Genomic DNA, 17,152 nt, shown 5'->3' on the forward strand with positions numbered 1-17,152 from the left:
CCAGTTAGTAATGATAACTTGAAAGAGCAGATAATGTCTTCTGTCACTGTTGTTAGATAAATGAAACATCTTAGATCTAAATTATCTCTGAAGCACTAAGGAAATAGAGAATCTGGAGAAGCCTGTTGAATTTCTCACAAGGTAGTAGCCAGAGGGTCAGCTAAGAAGGTGAGAGAGTTAATAGTTCATGTGTGTAACTGGAGATACATGTGCAATTGGAACTTAAATTTTTATGGTTCTCATTAAGATATTTAAAAATCTTGCTTAATTATTGTCATACCAACTTAATATAAAAACCTTAGAGCTTGAGGGTGCTTATCCAGTTGTGATTTTCTTTAGATGACAAAACTGAGGTTCAGAGAACTTGAAGCTTGCCCAGTGTCACAGAGCAGACAGAAGTAAAACTTGTATTTCCCGACTTGCAGATTAGTGTTATTTCTACTTCAAGCTATTACTTCTTGGTAAGCTGTTCTTAAAATATTTAGCAGGTCTTTTATATCTTTTATGTATGTGTTTGATCAGCATTCCTATTTTGTATCAAAATGAACTTTAGAATATGAAATTTACTGATACTTATGAAAATTCAATTCTTTGTTTGATTTTAGGTGAGTTAATGTGGGAAAAATTCTGGTATTTTGAAGATGTCTTGGCACAGTATTTTTCCTGTTTAAATTACAAGTAACTTCAGTTTTTAGAGAAAAAAGAAGTTGGGATTTTTTTGTAAAATCATGCCATCTGAACAGAAACCGTTATTTTTTGATGAAAAACAAACTACTTTAAAAAATTACGATGTGAAAAATGAGATAGTGGATACTATCAGAGCAGTACCTAGGCCAAAAATTGCAGAAAGTAGTTTTCATTATGAACTAAAAAATGTGAAAATTGATTTGCCCAAGATACATATTCCAAATGAAGTCTTTTTGAAGCATGAAGTTGACAAATACAGAAAATTATTTCAGCGTCAACCACAGACTGCAAGAAAATCTATCAGTGTAAAGACTGTAAGCTGTGTAGAGGAGTGTATGTTGTTCCATAAGTCTGAGAGAGTTGAAGAAGAGGGTTTAAAAATGTCTGCAAAAATACTCAATTTCAACTGTTTAAAATGCCGAGATAGCACTCGATATAGTCCAAATGATTTGCAGAAACACTTTCAAATGTGGCACCATGGTGAATTACCTTCCTATCCTTGTGAAATGTGCAGTTTTTCAGCAAATGACTTCCAGATATTTAAACAACACAGACGGACACATAGAAGCACTTTAGTAAAATGTGACATTTGTAACAATGAGAGTGTATATACTTTATTAGATTTGACAAAGCATTTTGCATCCACACATTGTGTAAATGGTAGTTTTCAATGTGAAAAGTGCAGATTCTCCACCCAGGATGTTGGCACATTTGTTCAGCACATTCATAGACATAATGAAATCCATTATAAATGTGGTAAGTGCCATCATGTATGTTTTACCAAAGGAGAGCTTCAGAAGCACCTTCATGTTCATTCTGGTACATTTCCCTTCACTTGTCAATATTGTAGCTATGGTGCTACTAGGAGAGAGCACCTGGTAAGACATGTTATAACTTTGCACAAAGAACACTTATATGCGAAAGAAAAACTGGAAAAAGACAAATATGAAAAGAGGATGGCAAAGACTTCAGCAGGACTTAAGCTGATACTGAAAAGATACAGAATAGATGCATCAAGGAAGACGTTCTGGAAACGCAAAAAGATCAACAATGGAAGTGACAGAAGTATAGAAAAAAACATTCAAGTGCTCAAAAAAGTGAACAAAACACAGGCTAAATCTGAAGACCAGAGCCATCTTGTTCAAGAGCATTTAAATGAAGAAAAGGATGAAAGACCACACTGTGAGAATAATGATAAACCTGCTGAGTCAGAGTCAGAAAAGCCAACTCTTCTGTCCACTGGGCAGTGTAATAGAGTTGAAGAGGGATCAAATTCTACTCTAGGTTTCTTGAAGACTGCTGTACAAGGACCTACAGTGTTAATGGTGAAAAATAACAGAATAACAATTCCTGCTAACTACAGTGCTGATTTTATGGGCTTTAAGATGGTGGATGGAAAACAACATATTGTAATAAAATTGTTACCTACCAATAAACAGAATTTATATTCACCAGGCTCACAGTCAGATGCTGCAAAGGACAGTACCGCCAATTTGCAGCCCCGGACTTTGGACACTACTGGATTTTTAGCAGGAGTAACAACTGAATTAAGTGACACAGTTTACATGAAAGCAACTACCCCATTTTCATGTTCATCTCCTATACTTTCAGGGAAAGTAATGTCAGAAAAAGAAATGGCTTTGCTATCTCAAACAAGTAATATGCTTCAAACAATGGATGATGAAAAAAATGTGTCTTCTTTGTCAGCATCAGAATTGGTTTCAGCATCAGTGAATTTGACCACAAAAGCTGAAACAAAAGATAATATTGACCTGTGGGGAAGTTATATTACTCAGAGTCACCCTGAGATATCAGGTGCTGCCATTAGAAGTCCAGATAAAGTCAACTCTACTACCAAACAAAATGCATACAACAGTGGGGATATGCATAACTATTGCATTAATTATGTCAACTCTGAGTTACCTGTTGAATCTTCCAACCAAGGATCATTGCCCTTTCATAATTACTCAAAAGTAAATAATTCTAATAAACGGCGTAGGTTTTCAGGAACAGGAGTGTGTGAAAACCCTCAAAAAGAACCTTCATCAAGCAAGACAGTTGTTCAACAACCAATAAGTGAATCAGTTTTGTCACTAGTGAGGAAAGAAAGCTCAAATCCAGATAGCATGTTAGCATCTATTAGCCTTTTGAATACTAAAGATGGAACTTCAAAAATGCAAGCTGAAATTGAAGAACAGTGTGTTTTAGAAAAAGGACAAAACAGTGACGGACAAAACTTATACACTAATGAAAATCAAAATTTAGAGAGCTTGACTGAAAAATCTAAGTGGGATAACATTTCTAATGTTGAGTCACCTATGATGCCTAGAATCACCTCTGTTTTCTCTCTCCAGAGTCAACAGGCATCAGAATTTTTGCCGCCTGAAGTAAACCAGTTACTTCAGGATGGATTAAAAACAAAATCTGAGGTAAAACAAGACTCTAGTAATAGTAACACCCCAGATAAAGGCCTGCTACTTCATTGTGACCAGTCATTTCAGAAACTTGAGGGAGAAGGCAAAATAGTTGAATCTTCAAAAGACTTCAAAGTACAAGGCATCTTCTCTATTCCATCTGGTAGTATAGGGATTAATGTGCCTACCAATGATCTGAATTTAAAATGTAGTGGAAAAGAAAAACAAAATCTGTCAATATCACAAGATGTGAGAGATTCAGAAAAGACACCTAGAATTTCAGGTATTGGCACATTACTTAAGACTCAGTCAGATGCAATAATAACACAGCAGCTCGTAAAAGATAAACTGCGAGCCTCTACACAAAATTTAGGTTCTTTATATAGGCAGAGTCCACTTCTGAATTCCGAACCAAAAAAGGCTATATTTGTTCAGACTCCAAAAGGCTTTTTTGTACCATTGCACATTGCTAACAAACCTGGATTACATGTTGTTTCAGGAAGGCCACTTCCATTGGTTAATACACAAGGTGTACCTGCTTCTCTTCTTTTAAACAAGAAACCTGGGATGATTTTAACATTTAGTAATGGAAAACTTGAAGGTGTTTCCACTGTCAAAACTGAGAGTGCTCAGGCTTGTGGAACTACAGCGAAGGAGCCTTGCAGAATACCTTTTTTAAAGGTAGAACGAAACAGTAATTGTCTGACACCTGCACTTTGTTCCAGCATTGGCAGTTGTTTGAGCATGAAAAGTAGCTCAGAAAATACTTTGCCATTAAAAGGCCCTTACATCATCAAAACATCAGCAAATTCTTCAGCGAAAGCTGTTCCTACGCCCAATACAGTATCTGAGCATCAGGGCACCAAGCTGAATATCTTGGACTCAGTAAAACAGCAGAATGAGATTTTTCCAAAACCACCTCTTTATACCCTCTTGCCTGATGGCAAACAAGCTGTTTTTTTAAAGTGTGTGATGCCAAATAAGACTGAGCTGCTTAAGCCTAAATTAGTCCAAAATAGTACATATTATCAAAACATACAGCCAAAGAAACCTGAAGGGACACCACAGAAAATATTGCTGAAAATTTTTAACCCTGTTTTAAATGTGACTGCTGCTAACAATCTGTCTGTAAGCACCTCTGCATCCTCATTGCAGAAAGACAAGGTACCATCTAATCAGACTACAGGAGGAGAGCAGAGAGAGCCAGAATCTTCTAGAGATGCCTTACCCTTCTTACTAGATGATATGATGCCAGCAAATGAAATTGTGATAACTTCTACTGCAACATGCCCAGAATCTTCTGAGGAACCACTGTGTTTCACTGACCGTTCAGACACCAGGGTATTACGGTGTAAAACAAATTGTACAATCGAGAGAAGCTTCAATAGAAAAAAGACGTCGAAAAAAAATTTTTCAAGAGTAAAAACTCATGCAAGAAGTAAAGATTCCGAAACTGCCTTTGTATCTAGAAACAGAAACTGTAAACGAAAGTGTAGGAGTAGTTACGAAGAACCTCCAAGAAAAAAAGCAACATTACATAGAAAGTGTAAAGAAAAGTCTAAACCTGAAGATGCCCGTGACTCATTTGATTTTAGCAGACCAAGGCTTTCAAGAGATTCAGTCAGAACTTTGCGGCTTTTCCCCTTTAGTTCCAAACAGCTTGTGAAATGTCCTAGGAGAAACCAACCAGTTGTAGTTTTGAATCATCCTGATGCAGATGCACCAGAAGTAGTAAGTGTGATGAAAACTATTGCTAAATTTAATGGACGTGTACTTAAGGTTTCATTGTCGAAAAGAACTATCAATGCTTTACTGAAGCCAGTTTGTGATAATGCCTCAAAAACAATTGATGGTGATTTTCCCAAAAGACATAAAACATTGAAACCTGTTAGTTCTGTGAAAGAAAGATTTGTGCTAAAATTAACACTCAAAAAGACAAGCAAAAACAATTATCAGATCGTGAAAACTACCTCTGAAAATGTTCTGAAAGCTAAATTTAACTGTTGGTTTTGTGGTAGAGTATTTGACAATCAGGATGCTTGGGCTGGTCATGGGCAGAGGCATCTAATGGAAGCTACTCGTGACTGGAATATGTTAGAATAATTTACTGTAGTTACCAAGGAAAAGTAAAGTTATCTTAGAAGAAAACATGGGTTGGATTACCTTAAGGCAGACGTTTTCTGCTTCAGTATAGTACCTAAAATTGAGCATCTGAAAGTTGGCTGAATTTCCATGGGAGACTAAAAAAGTTTCGTGTGTCATATTTGAAAATGCTATCACTGCACACATAAGTTTAGCAAGAAACTAATTGCAGCACAGATGTACCTTGATTTAATTTTTTTAAATGTGTTCTTGGGAAGTTAGGGCTAAAGAAAATTTTGATAAAACAGTTTTCCCAACTTAGTTATATAGTGACTCTTAGTAGAGGGTCATGACTGACAGCTGCATCCTCTCCTCCTTCCAAACCAGCCTTATGAATCTGGTAAGTGTAGCTTCTCTGAAGATGGAGGAGGCTCTTTCACCACGGAGCTGAAGGAGTTTCTCCTCATTTGTGAAGACACACCAAGAGTTTGAGTAAAGAAAACTTTACATCTGCTAAATATAGTTCTTTTTGAAGGGTATTAGGCTCCTCTGAGAGCATTTAACTAACTACAGATACACCACATGATGCTTGAACAGAGTTTTTCACAAGTAAATCTTTTTTCTCTACGCTGTGTCCCAAATCAGGAATTAGAATACCTTCCCAAGGTGATTTTCTCTTTCTAAATGGCTATGTCAAGCATTACAGTAGATGGGCAGCCTCCAAAGAATTAAACTCTCTTGGTCCAGTTTAAAGTCTGATTAAAGAACTTGAACATTTTTTCTGAATTTGATGATAATCTCTAGTGGTTCTCTTGCACAGAACTATGCTTATTTGATTTAAATTGTTTGTCCCCCATAAACCAAATGGCCAATTTTTATCTTGGTTTTCATCCATTTAAAAAGTGGAACATAGAAGCACTTCCAAGGGAATGGCTTTTCTTGAAAATTAAGAATCACTCTACAGAAACAATTTTTTGAAGCAAGATTAGCAAAGCAAATCAGATTTTTGCTCTTTAATTACTATAGGTATTTGAACATGTACACATACATTGGGACAAACCATTTTTGTTATCACCTTTTCGGTCTCCCTCACAACCCAAAGCAGATTATTTTACTGATTGTTGGCAGTTGAAATGAAGAAGCATTAAAAGTGGACTCAGTGGCAGGACATAAAATTTCAGGACAGATTCCTAGGGGATATACCCAGCAGGTAGAGTTTTAAAATGGATATTTTCAGGACAACAACAGAATCATCAACTGAAACTTCACCATGTAAGTTTGGATCAAATTTTGTTGGATTATTGGATAATGGAGTTCTTACATTACAAATTACTGTATAATTTTTGTTATATTGTTACTATAAGTGTTAAAACATTTTCATTGATTGAAAACTTCAGGGCTTCTTTTCTGTATATAAGAAAGAATTTAAACCTGTACATATTTTTGTACCTTTCAGTTTGTTATGTAAATTTTGCACAGAAGATTTTTGACATAAAAAGTTTATTTTCTTTCAATTTAGTTCTGTGCATGCACTAATAAAACTGGTTGTTTAATTTAAAAGGAATATGTAAGACTTTACCCATGTTATTTTCTTGGTTTTTATTTTAGATGTAGAATTTTTTTTTTTTTTTTGGGTAAATTCATTTTTCAGGGATTGAACACTATTGTTAGCAAGTGCCTAAAAGATGTGAAACAGTTTACATATGTCAACTGTAACAGTAGGTCCCAAATGGGCCCATTTCCCCAAAAGTTTTATTTTAAAGAAAGCCATACATAGATGCTTCAAGCTATCTTGCTATGCACATTATACACATGTACTTTTTTTGTGCAGTTTGTCTACTTTCCTAGTGAAGTATTTTTTGTATAAAACCTGTTAAAATTGTGTTTCTTAAATTGAGCCTAAGAATGGAGTTGATTGGAAATATACAGTATATATTAATAATGTATATGGTGTTTAAAGAATGGTAAGCAATGTTAATTTCTGTAATGAATATTTTCATTAATTAAATTTATCTTAAGTTTGTGTTTACACAATTTTTTTACTGTACTAAAATCAAAAGGGGATTTTATTCTAATGGGAAATATTTATATGTCAAAGACTTTTTTTTCTTTAAATGCTAGGGAACTGTGAAAATAAACTGTGGGTTTTTCTCCCCAAAATCATAGGCGAAATTTTGAAATTTTGTTTGAGAAGGGTAACATTTATCATAAGGTTATTGTAGTTATGCTGCTAAGGAAAGTTATAGAGAGGCTAATGCTCTTTAGTACCCTAACAGCAATAAAATTGAAATGCTCTTCTGTTAGGGGTAGATTTATTATAATTCCTTGCCTTCCATGAAAAGAGAGAGAAGCAACAGTCTTGCCAAAGTTTGCAGCATTATAAAAATACATTTCAGAATAGCCATACCAGTAAAAATAGATTTAATGTTGTAATACATACTTTTTGCCTTAAGGTGTTAAAAGCCATTTATAAAAGCTTCATGTCCCAGGTACTCTGGTTAATACCTTTTCTGACTCATTAAGTTATTCTAAAGAAGGCAAACCTGCTTGGGGCCTCTTTATTGCCAGAGTGAAAAATCCAGAACCAAAACCCTCCATCCTTCCCCCCCCGCCCCCGGCTGAAACTGAACTAAAGATGGTTCTCTAAAATATGAATAGCTAATAGTTTGAAGTTGTTACTACAACTGGAAGAGTTTTATTTTTGCAATCCAGATTCTTGGTCAGGAATGTGTTTTCTTTTTTTCCTATCTGTCCATCTCCATTGGAAATGGGCCTCTTTATTTGGCTTTCAGTTAAAAAAATAGTTTAATTTTTTAAAAGTTTACCTTTCTATCTTACTAAGCACTCAGTAGATTGAAATGTTTATATATATATGTGTGTGTGTGTATATATATATATATATATTTTTTTTTTTTTTTTTTAATGAAAAACTGATTTTGTGGGGTCAGCAAAGTTTATCAGTAAAGGGTAAGTTAAGTTAGTAAATACCTTGGGCTTTCTAGGACATTGAGTCTCTGTCATAATGTCTTAATTCTAGCATAATGCAGAAGTAGCCCTAGACACTACATAAATCAATGAGTATGCCTATGGTTTAATAAAACTTCATTTTAAGAAATGAGCCATGGGCTGAATTTGGCCCACCACCTTGTTTATTAACACTTGGTTTAGTTCTCCCAAAGTCTGCTCTTGAGGATTTTTTAAACTTAAAAAACAAGTTTGATGCAGTTTTTTTCTTTTGTGATACATACCAGCTATATAAAACTTATAAAGTAGAAAAACTAAAATATGCTGATAAGTTACCAATGTAGACGTGTTTAAAAGCAAAGAGAGTGTAAATGTAACGAAAAGGATTAGTGGGTAAATTAGATGGGTCACTTGTGTGCAAATGCACCTTATGCAGGGATTAAAAGTGAAACAGGTGCTGTGGGGAATTTCTGTTCAGGTTAGATGAGAAATAGATACTAGTTCTTAAATGATTTGAAATAGCTGTTAAGAAAAGTAGTAAAAGTTCTTGGGATTGGGAAAAATGGAGGTGAAGTGAAAGCAATATTAATTCCATACAGCTAATTTACTGGTGTTTTTCATTAATTTTTTGATTTAATTTGGGATATGTCCCCTTATCATTACATAGCAATTTGTTAGGACTCTTGTTTTCAGCACAGTGTCTTGACTCCATTTAGGATGTTATCTGGTGAAACTTGCTGGAGGAATTACCAGGACATTTTATTTGTTGTTCTTTAAGAATGTAGCAGTAGCAGAAAAATCTTCCTGTAATGCAGAGTTGAAATAGGATCAGTTTGGTTGATTTTTGTTGTTCATTGATTTAAGTATGCTTTTAATTGGATAATTGAAAAGTAGTTAATATCGTGGAAGAGGTGTTTAACAAAGTCTTCTTTGAATTATTATTTTTTTCTATCTTTGGAGCTTCTGTTAAGTGCCCCAGATTTAAAAATCTTCCTTTAAAAAGTTCATACCATTATTGTGATAATGGAAATGTTTGAGTAAATACTGAGGAAAAATACTAATATTAGGTACATCAATTTCAAAAATTGTAATTTTAGTCAGTGTTAAGAATGTACTTACCAAAAAAATAATCATTCCTAGTAAAGTCATTTTTAATATGTTGGAAGAGTTCTTCCCTAATACTTCAGAGTCCTTTAACAAAAAGTGAAGATAATGTTTGGGGTTGTGACTGAAATTGCTTCTTTCGGTTAAGGTGCCTGTTATCATCAGTTACTTCATAAGTTACTGCTAACGTAAAAAGATAGGAAAACAAAATGAAAAACTTGGATAGAGATCAAAACACTATTTGCAAATGACTTGATTTCAGTATTTTGAAAATCCAAAGAAGTACACTGAAAATAAGCTTTCCTGAACACTTAATAGTAATCAATTGGCAAATGATAAAAGAAGACCCATTTATATTAAGAGCCACAAAATAATATATTTAAAAGTTATGTAAAGCTGCCAAAGGAAACACCACAAAACCTAACTGGGTGATACACAGTTTGTCTGGGTGTAAGATTAAATATACTCCTATTTGGTAGATCCATGTACCACACAGGTGTTCCACAGAAGGGTTATATCAAGTGGGAGGTGGCTGCTGGTTAGCCATTGTATGACTCCCAAATCCTGCAGTATAAGGAGAATCTGGGCAGGACAGCTACTCTTACAGTGCAAGTCCACTCTCCACACAACCATGTTGCAAGAGACCTGCTCTGGTGAGCTTGACATCCAAATTGCAGCTTAAATCTGTCCCAGCTTTCTGGGGACGGAAGAGCTATTCTGCATACATTCTGCGGCTGGTTGAACGTTAGCAGATTCCATCCTCCCTGTTTCTGGGCTATAGAAGATCCATACTGGGAGGTGATAAAGGATTCTCCCCTATGCCCTCCTCTAACGCCTGACACAGCTGCTCTGCAGGGAGGATCTGGGAGACATTCAGTAAGAGGTGGGTTCCCAAACTATACCCTACCCCTCCCCCCCCACCCCCCGCCAATGCTCCATAGCACAAAGGCAAAGAGGTTCTGTTTAAAGGAACGTTTGAGTGAGCTTCAAGGACTTAACAGCACACTTCCCGTTACTAGGGACCTAACTTCACCTGGAACAGACTGGAGCAGTTTGTACCCCTGAATATTGTTGAAAATTATAGGACAATAAGCTACCAATAAATAGAGGCTAACAATTGCTGGTGATACCTATAAGTATAGCCAGAAAGCTTAAATACAAGATCAGGGAGACAAAGAGAGTGGGTAAAACTAAAGACATCGCTTGTGATCAGAAATAATGTGTGTGTGTTCAAGGCTATAGCCACATAGGAGCAACCAGAGGGGGAATGTCTTAGTTACAAATACCTGAGAGAATGTAGGACAAAACTTGGAAACTCCCTAAATAGTGAAAAAATGCCAAGCCCCACACAGTGATGAAACGTGTAAATCTCTCTAATTCAGGGGGCTTAAACACAACTTCTTATTAATTAGTGGCTAATCATTAAATGATGTTGACTCCGAAACAACCCCTAGGAAGTCAGACTTGAAGATAAAAATGAGGGAGAAACAAGTTGAGCAGTGACATCAGAGGCACAGACTTCATGAATTAGTCCAGCCAAGTCACTAAATAAAAATAAGCCCAGTGTGGACAGGAGAACCACCATGGAGAGATCCTGCTATATATGACCTAAAATGTCCTGTTTTCAACACAAAATTATGAGATGTTCAAACAAACAGAAAAGTGTGACACAGGCAAAAGCGGGCAATAGAAACTTCCTTCAGGGGGTACCAGATACAGGATAAGTGTTCTGCAGCAAATGTAAATATGTTCGAAGACCTAAAGGAAACCAAGTTTAAAGAATTAAAAGTATGCTGACAGTGACTCATCAAATGAAAAAAAAAAAAAAAGATGGGAAACAAGAACGGAATGAAAATTCTGGAGTTGGAAATTTCAGTAACCAAAGTGGAACTTTTGCTAAGGAGGCTTAACTGTACACTTGAGCCAGCAGAAGAATCGGCAAACGTGAAGACAGATGGAGAGAGATTACAAAATCTGAAGCATGGATGGGAGAAGAAAAGTGAAAAAAAAAAAAAAGTCTTCCTCACACTACATGTGCAAAAGTTAACTAAAAATGGATCATGAGCCAAAATGTAGGCAAAACTGTAAAACTCGTGGAAGTAAATATTGTGACCTTTGTCATCTTAGATATGACATCAAAATTACAAATGAAAAAAAATAGACAATTTAAAATATAGAGAATTTTTATTAGAAGAGATTGCGCTGATCTATTTCATCTAGTTCAATAATTTCAATACTAAAAACTTTGCTCTACACTTCATTCCTCCCCTCCTGTTATCAAAAATTATATCATTATAATTTAGGTGCCCATCAATTACTGCTTCATGCACTTTTAAATTGAGGGGGAAAGTTATAAATAAATACATTTATGCCTTTTTTTTTCTTAAAGATTTTATTTATTTAGCAGAGAGAGATCACAAGTAGGCACAGAGGCAGGCAGAGAGAGAGGGGGAAACAGGATCCCTGCAGAGCAGAGAGCCTGATGTGGGGCTCAATCCCAGGACCCTGAGATCATGACCTGAGCTGAAGGCAGAGGCTTAACCCACTGAGCCACCCACGCGCCCCACATTTACGTCTTTTATAATTACCATTATCAGTTCTGTCTGGTTTTGTGTGGATTTGAATTACTATCTAGTGTCCTTTCAGCCTAAAGGACTCCCTTTGGCATTTCTTTGTAGGACAGTTCTGCTAGTAATGTTTTTCTGGGAATGTCTGAATTTTTCTCCTACCTTTTTGAAGGGTAGTTTTGCTGACTATAAAATTGGTTGGCAGTTTTTTCCCATTCAGCACCTTGATTATGTCCTCACTGCTTCTGGCCTCCATAGTTTCTGTAGAGAAGTCAGCTGTTAATGTTATTGAGGACCCCTCATATGTGATGAGTTACTTCTCTCTTGCTGCTTTCAAGATTCTCCCTTTTTTTTTTGATAGTTTGATTATAATATGTCTGAGTATACATATCTTTGAGAACTTGGAGTTTCTGAAGTTTCATGGATTTGTAGGCTAATATTTCTCATCAGATTTGGGAAGTTTTCTTCAAATAATTCTTTTCAATGCTTTCTTTTTCTTCTCTCCCCCTGAGACTCCCATTTATATATATATATATATATATATATATATATATATATATGCTGTAATGCTTGTTGGCTCTATTATCTTGGGCTCTGTTCATTTTTCTTAATTTTTTTTTCTGTTCTTCGAACTGGACAATGTTAATTGATCTATCTTTAAGTTTATAGATTCTCTCTTCTGCTTGCTCAGATCTGTTGCTGAGCCCCTCAAGTGAAATTTTCATTTCTGTTATTATACTTTCCAACTCTATAATTAAAAGTTCTGGAATTAAAAGTTCTTTTCACTACTTCTATTTATATTCTTTATTTGGTTGAGACATACTTTCCTTTCATTATTTAAACACGTTTCATTAAAGTCTTTGGTTAGAAAATCCAGTGCCTGGGCTTTCCATTGATTGCTTTTCGCCCTGTGTGTGAGCCATTGCATGCCTTGTAATTTTTTGCATGCCTTGTAATTTTTTGTTGAATCCAGAACATTTAAACTGTTACAATGTGGCAACTCTGAAAATCAGATTCTCCCCCTACCCCATTCTATCCCAGGGTTTGTTGTTGTTGCTTCTTGTAGTTGTCTAGTAACTTTTCTGAACTAATTTTGTGAAGTCTGTATTCTTTGTCATGTGTGGCCACTACAGTATCTGTTATGTTAGCTTAATGGCCAGTAAAGGATTGGGTAGAGAGTTCCTTATACACCCAGAGTGGAAAAATTTCCCAGTGTTTGCCAGGGACTCTGTGTGTTTTATGTGGTGCACCTCCTAACACTCAGCCAGGCAGTTTACAACTAAGGCATAGCCTCCACCTTCTACTTTGGCAGAACCTCCAGGTCAGTCAGAGATGACAGCATGAGGCCTTCTCAGGGCTCTCCTTAGGACACACACAGCCCTGACTGTGCATGTGGTCTTCTAGATTCCCAGAAATATGTTGTAACTTTACAAAGCCCTATGGACATCATTCATTCCCCAGCCTGTCCTCCCTAGTTTTTGGTCAGTCTGTTACTTGCCTCAAATGTTATCTCTTACTCAGGCAGCAGTAACCAAAACATTTGCCTTTTAATGTTTCAACATTGCCCCTAAGTAGCAACTTTAGTTCCAGGCAAGCTTCAAGTCAGACAAGAGCCAGTCTTCCAGAAAGCCACCAGACTAGTCAAAACAAATGATTACAATTCTTTGTGGTTGAGGTCAGTTCTGTTCTATCTGTTACCAGGAATGGGGATTTTATCTTCAGGGCTACTGCTAATGTCAATTTTTTTTTTTTTTTTTTTTTTTTTTTTTTTTTTTTGCTAATGTCAAATTTAAAGGTTAAAGACTGAAACCTTCCCCTTAAGATCAGGAACAAGAAAAGATGTCCACCCTCACCACTTTCACTAAACATTATACTAGCCATTCTAGTCAGAGCAATTAGGCAAATAAAAGAAAAAAAAATCCAGGTAGGAAAGGAAGAATTTAAAATATCTATAAAATGAAATTACATGATTTGTATGTGGAAAATCCTAAGGAATCCATTAAATTTTTTTTCATAATCAATACATGAGATCAGTAAGGGTGCAGAATACAAGATCAGCAGAATACAAAACCAGTTCTACATGATTTTAGATTTTAGCGATGAACAATCCTAAACTGAGGAAAAAAGATTCCATTTAGAGTGTCAGCTAAGGACAAAAATAAATCTGACCAAAAAAAAAAAAAAAAGACTTTTATACTGAAACTACAAATCATTGTTGAAAAAAGTTAAAGAAGACCTAAATAAATGTAGAGAACCCATGTTTGTGGATCCAAAGACTTAATTAATATTGTTAAGATTGAAAGACTTCCCAAGTTGACCACAGGTTCAACACAATCCCTTTCAGAATGCCAGCTGCCTTTGTTTGCAAAAAATTGACAAACTGATTCATATGGAAATGCAGAGGATTCACAATAACCAATAGCGAAAACAATTTTGAAGAGAAGAAGTTGTACAAAGCTACTCTAATCAAGACCATTGGGTCCTGACATAATGGACATGTAGATCAATGGAATAGAATTGAGAGTCCGGAAATAAATCCATACATTAATAGTCAATTGACTTTTGACAAGAATGCCAAGACATTTAAATATGGAAAAAGCAGTCTTTTAACAACTGTTGCTGTGACAACTGAACATCCACGTGCAAAAGAATTCATTTGTACACTACCTCACATCATACATAAAAGTTAATTCAAAATGGATCAAAGACCTATAGGGGCGCCTGAGTGGCTCAGTGGGTTAAAGCCTCTGCCTTTGGCTCAGGTCATGATCCCAGGGTCCTGGGATCCTGGGTCTCCACATTGGACTCTTTGCTCTGTGGGGAGCCTGCTTCCCCCTCTCTCTCTCTGCCTGCCTCTCTGCCTACTTGTGATCTCTGTCTATCAAATAAATAAAGTCTTTTAAAAAAAGACCTATATATTAGAGATAAAACTATAAAAGAAACATAGGTGTAAATCTCTATGATCTTGGGTTAGAAAAGTTTCTTAAATAAGACACCAAGAGCATAGAAATCAAAGAAAAATAAGGTTTTTTAAAGAAAATTAGAATTCATTAAAATGAAAAAATTGGGTTTCAAAGAACTCAAGAAAGTGAAAAAACAACCCACAGAATGGAAGAAATATTTTCAAGTCACTTATCTAATATGGAAATTGTACCCAAAATATGCTAAAATGATTATAACTCAATAATAAGACAATTACATCAGAAAATGGTCAAAGGATTTATATAGATACTTCTCAAAAGAAAACGTAAAAATAACAAAAATCACATGAGAATATGCTTAACATCTTTAGTTACTAGGGAAATGCAAATCAAAACCACAATGAGATAGTAATTCACACCTTTTAAAATGGATATAATAAAAAAGACAAGTGCTCGTGAGTAGGTGCAAAACAAACTCTCAGACGTCTGTCAGAATGTGAAGTGATGCTTTGGCAAATGGGCATTTCTGAAACTGTTAAACCTGGTTACCATATGACACAGCAATTCCATTTCTAGATATAGATAAAAGAATGAAGACATATGTTCACCTAAAAACTTGTACAAAAATGTTTAGAGAGTATTATCCATAACAGCCAAAAAGTGGAAACAACTCAAATGTCCATCAACCAATGAATGAAAAAAATGTGGTATGCCCGTAGTATATATTATTAGAGATAAAGAGAAGTGGAGAATTGGTATATGCTGTAATGTGGATGAACCTAAAAAAATGTACTACATGAAAAAACCCAGTCACAAAGGACCACATATTGTATGATTCCATTCATATGAAATGTCAAGAGTATGCTGTGTAGAGACACAATAGATTAGAAGTTAACTGATGGGGACTCATGGACAATAGACTGTGCTTAAGGGAATGGAATTTCTTTTTGAGGTGAGAATGTTCTAGCGGGTTGTAATGATTGCACAACTTTCAGTATAATAAAACACACTGAATCATAGAGTTTTAAGTGGGTGAATTTTATAGTATGTGAATTATATATTGATAATGCCATTAAAATTATCACCTAGTAAAAGTTGTTTAACCATTAGAAGGGGAAAACCGGTTGCTAAGGAACACAGAAACAGCAAATGTAGGAATCACTATTATTTTTAGGAGCAAAAAAGAATAAACAAGGAAGAAACTCAGCACTTAGAATAGGGCTCCCTAATCCCTAGTCTGAGATTCAGACCTTACTGAAGGGGTTGTAGCCACCACTGGCACGTTCAGCTGGATGGTGCAGACTTTAGCTGGTCTGTAGTGGAAGTCAATTCAGAAGCCTTGAAACTCATTGGAGGATGCTGGTCAGCTAGAGCTCCTCTGTTGTAAAAAACCTGCTGAGTGTTACAGAAACTCACTGGAAGGCAAGGGCAGCCTTAGGCTGGTCCACAGGTAGTTGCCCCACTGAGTGGCAGAGAAACTCACTAAAGGGTGTGGTCAAGCTGGAACCTACTAGGTGGCTGAGAGAAATTTGCTATGAGCACTGGTTGGCTAGAGCCAGTTAGCAGAAACTGGCCTGTAGGGCAGTGGAAAACTTCAGTGGGATACACAGGCTAGAACTGGACCTGCTGGGTGGCTGAGAAACTCACTGAAGAGTGATTGTCACTGGGAATCCCTAATCCACTTTTGGGAAAAATCACACTGGAACCAGGAAGGAACTACCAGTGAACTTCTTCTTCTTTTTTTTTTTTTAACTTTTAAAAAAATTTTTTACTTATTTATTTGACACAGAGACAGATCACAAGTAGGCAGGCAGAGAGATGGGAGAAAGCAGGCTCCCCGCTGAGCAGAAAGCCCGATGCGGGGCTGGATCCCAGGACCTCGAGACCTTGACCTGAGCAGAAGACAGAGGCCTAACCCACTGAGCCACCCAGGCTCCCCTACCAGTGAACTTCTTAGTGATGCTTCTTACCCTCTTACCAGTGCATTTCTGATGGTCTTAGTGAGTTCACTTGTTCCCTGGAACATAATTTTCTGGTGGGTCTTCTGCCCTCACACAAAACCTTCACACTAGCATGCTTATTTCCTTGTGTCTTAAGTTTTTTCCTCCATTATTTTCCATAGTAGTTCAGACATTCCAGCCTCAATTAGTGAAAGTCATCCCTTTTTCTAGTCCTGCAGGAGTCTCCCAGTGAATTTGTACCATCTTGTAGGGGTCTTACCAGGGTGTTCAATTCTGTATCCTGAGAACTTTCCTTAAATTAATAAACTATTTCTCATCCAGTCTTACATTCTGGGTCCTTTGCTTAGGCATTCTCAAAATCTAGTCCTATGGTACTTCCCCAGCTCCTGCCAGTACCTGGTGCCTAATTCTTTAATCTCTTTCAGAATTTATTCTTTTCTTCCCTCAGCAGG

At 36.2% G+C, this 17,152-nt stretch overlaps 1 protein-coding gene across 7 annotated transcripts in view; it reads left to right on the forward strand.

The window, feature by feature from the left end:
* Nucleotides 1-7,212, forward strand: part of ZNF518A (zinc finger protein 518A) — a 28,012-nt gene extending 20,800 nt beyond the window's left edge. For all 7 annotated transcript variants that reach the window (XM_046027112.1, XM_046027118.1, XM_046027115.1 and 4 more), the window contains one exon: nt 606-7,212. In XM_046027112.1, the coding sequence (XP_045883068.1) occupies nt 729-5,204 (4,476 nt within the window). In that variant the 5' untranslated portion in view covers nt 606-728 and the 3' untranslated portion in view covers nt 5,205-7,212. The remainder of the gene's footprint in view (nt 1-605) is intronic.
* The last annotated feature ends 9,940 nt before the right edge of the window (nt 7,213-17,152 follow it).

The sequence above is a fragment of the Meles meles genome, chromosome 13 (assembly GCF_922984935.1).
Source record: "Meles meles chromosome 13, mMelMel3.1 paternal haplotype, whole genome shotgun sequence".
NCBI classification, from domain to species: Eukaryota; Metazoa; Chordata; class Mammalia; order Carnivora; family Mustelidae; genus Meles; species Meles meles.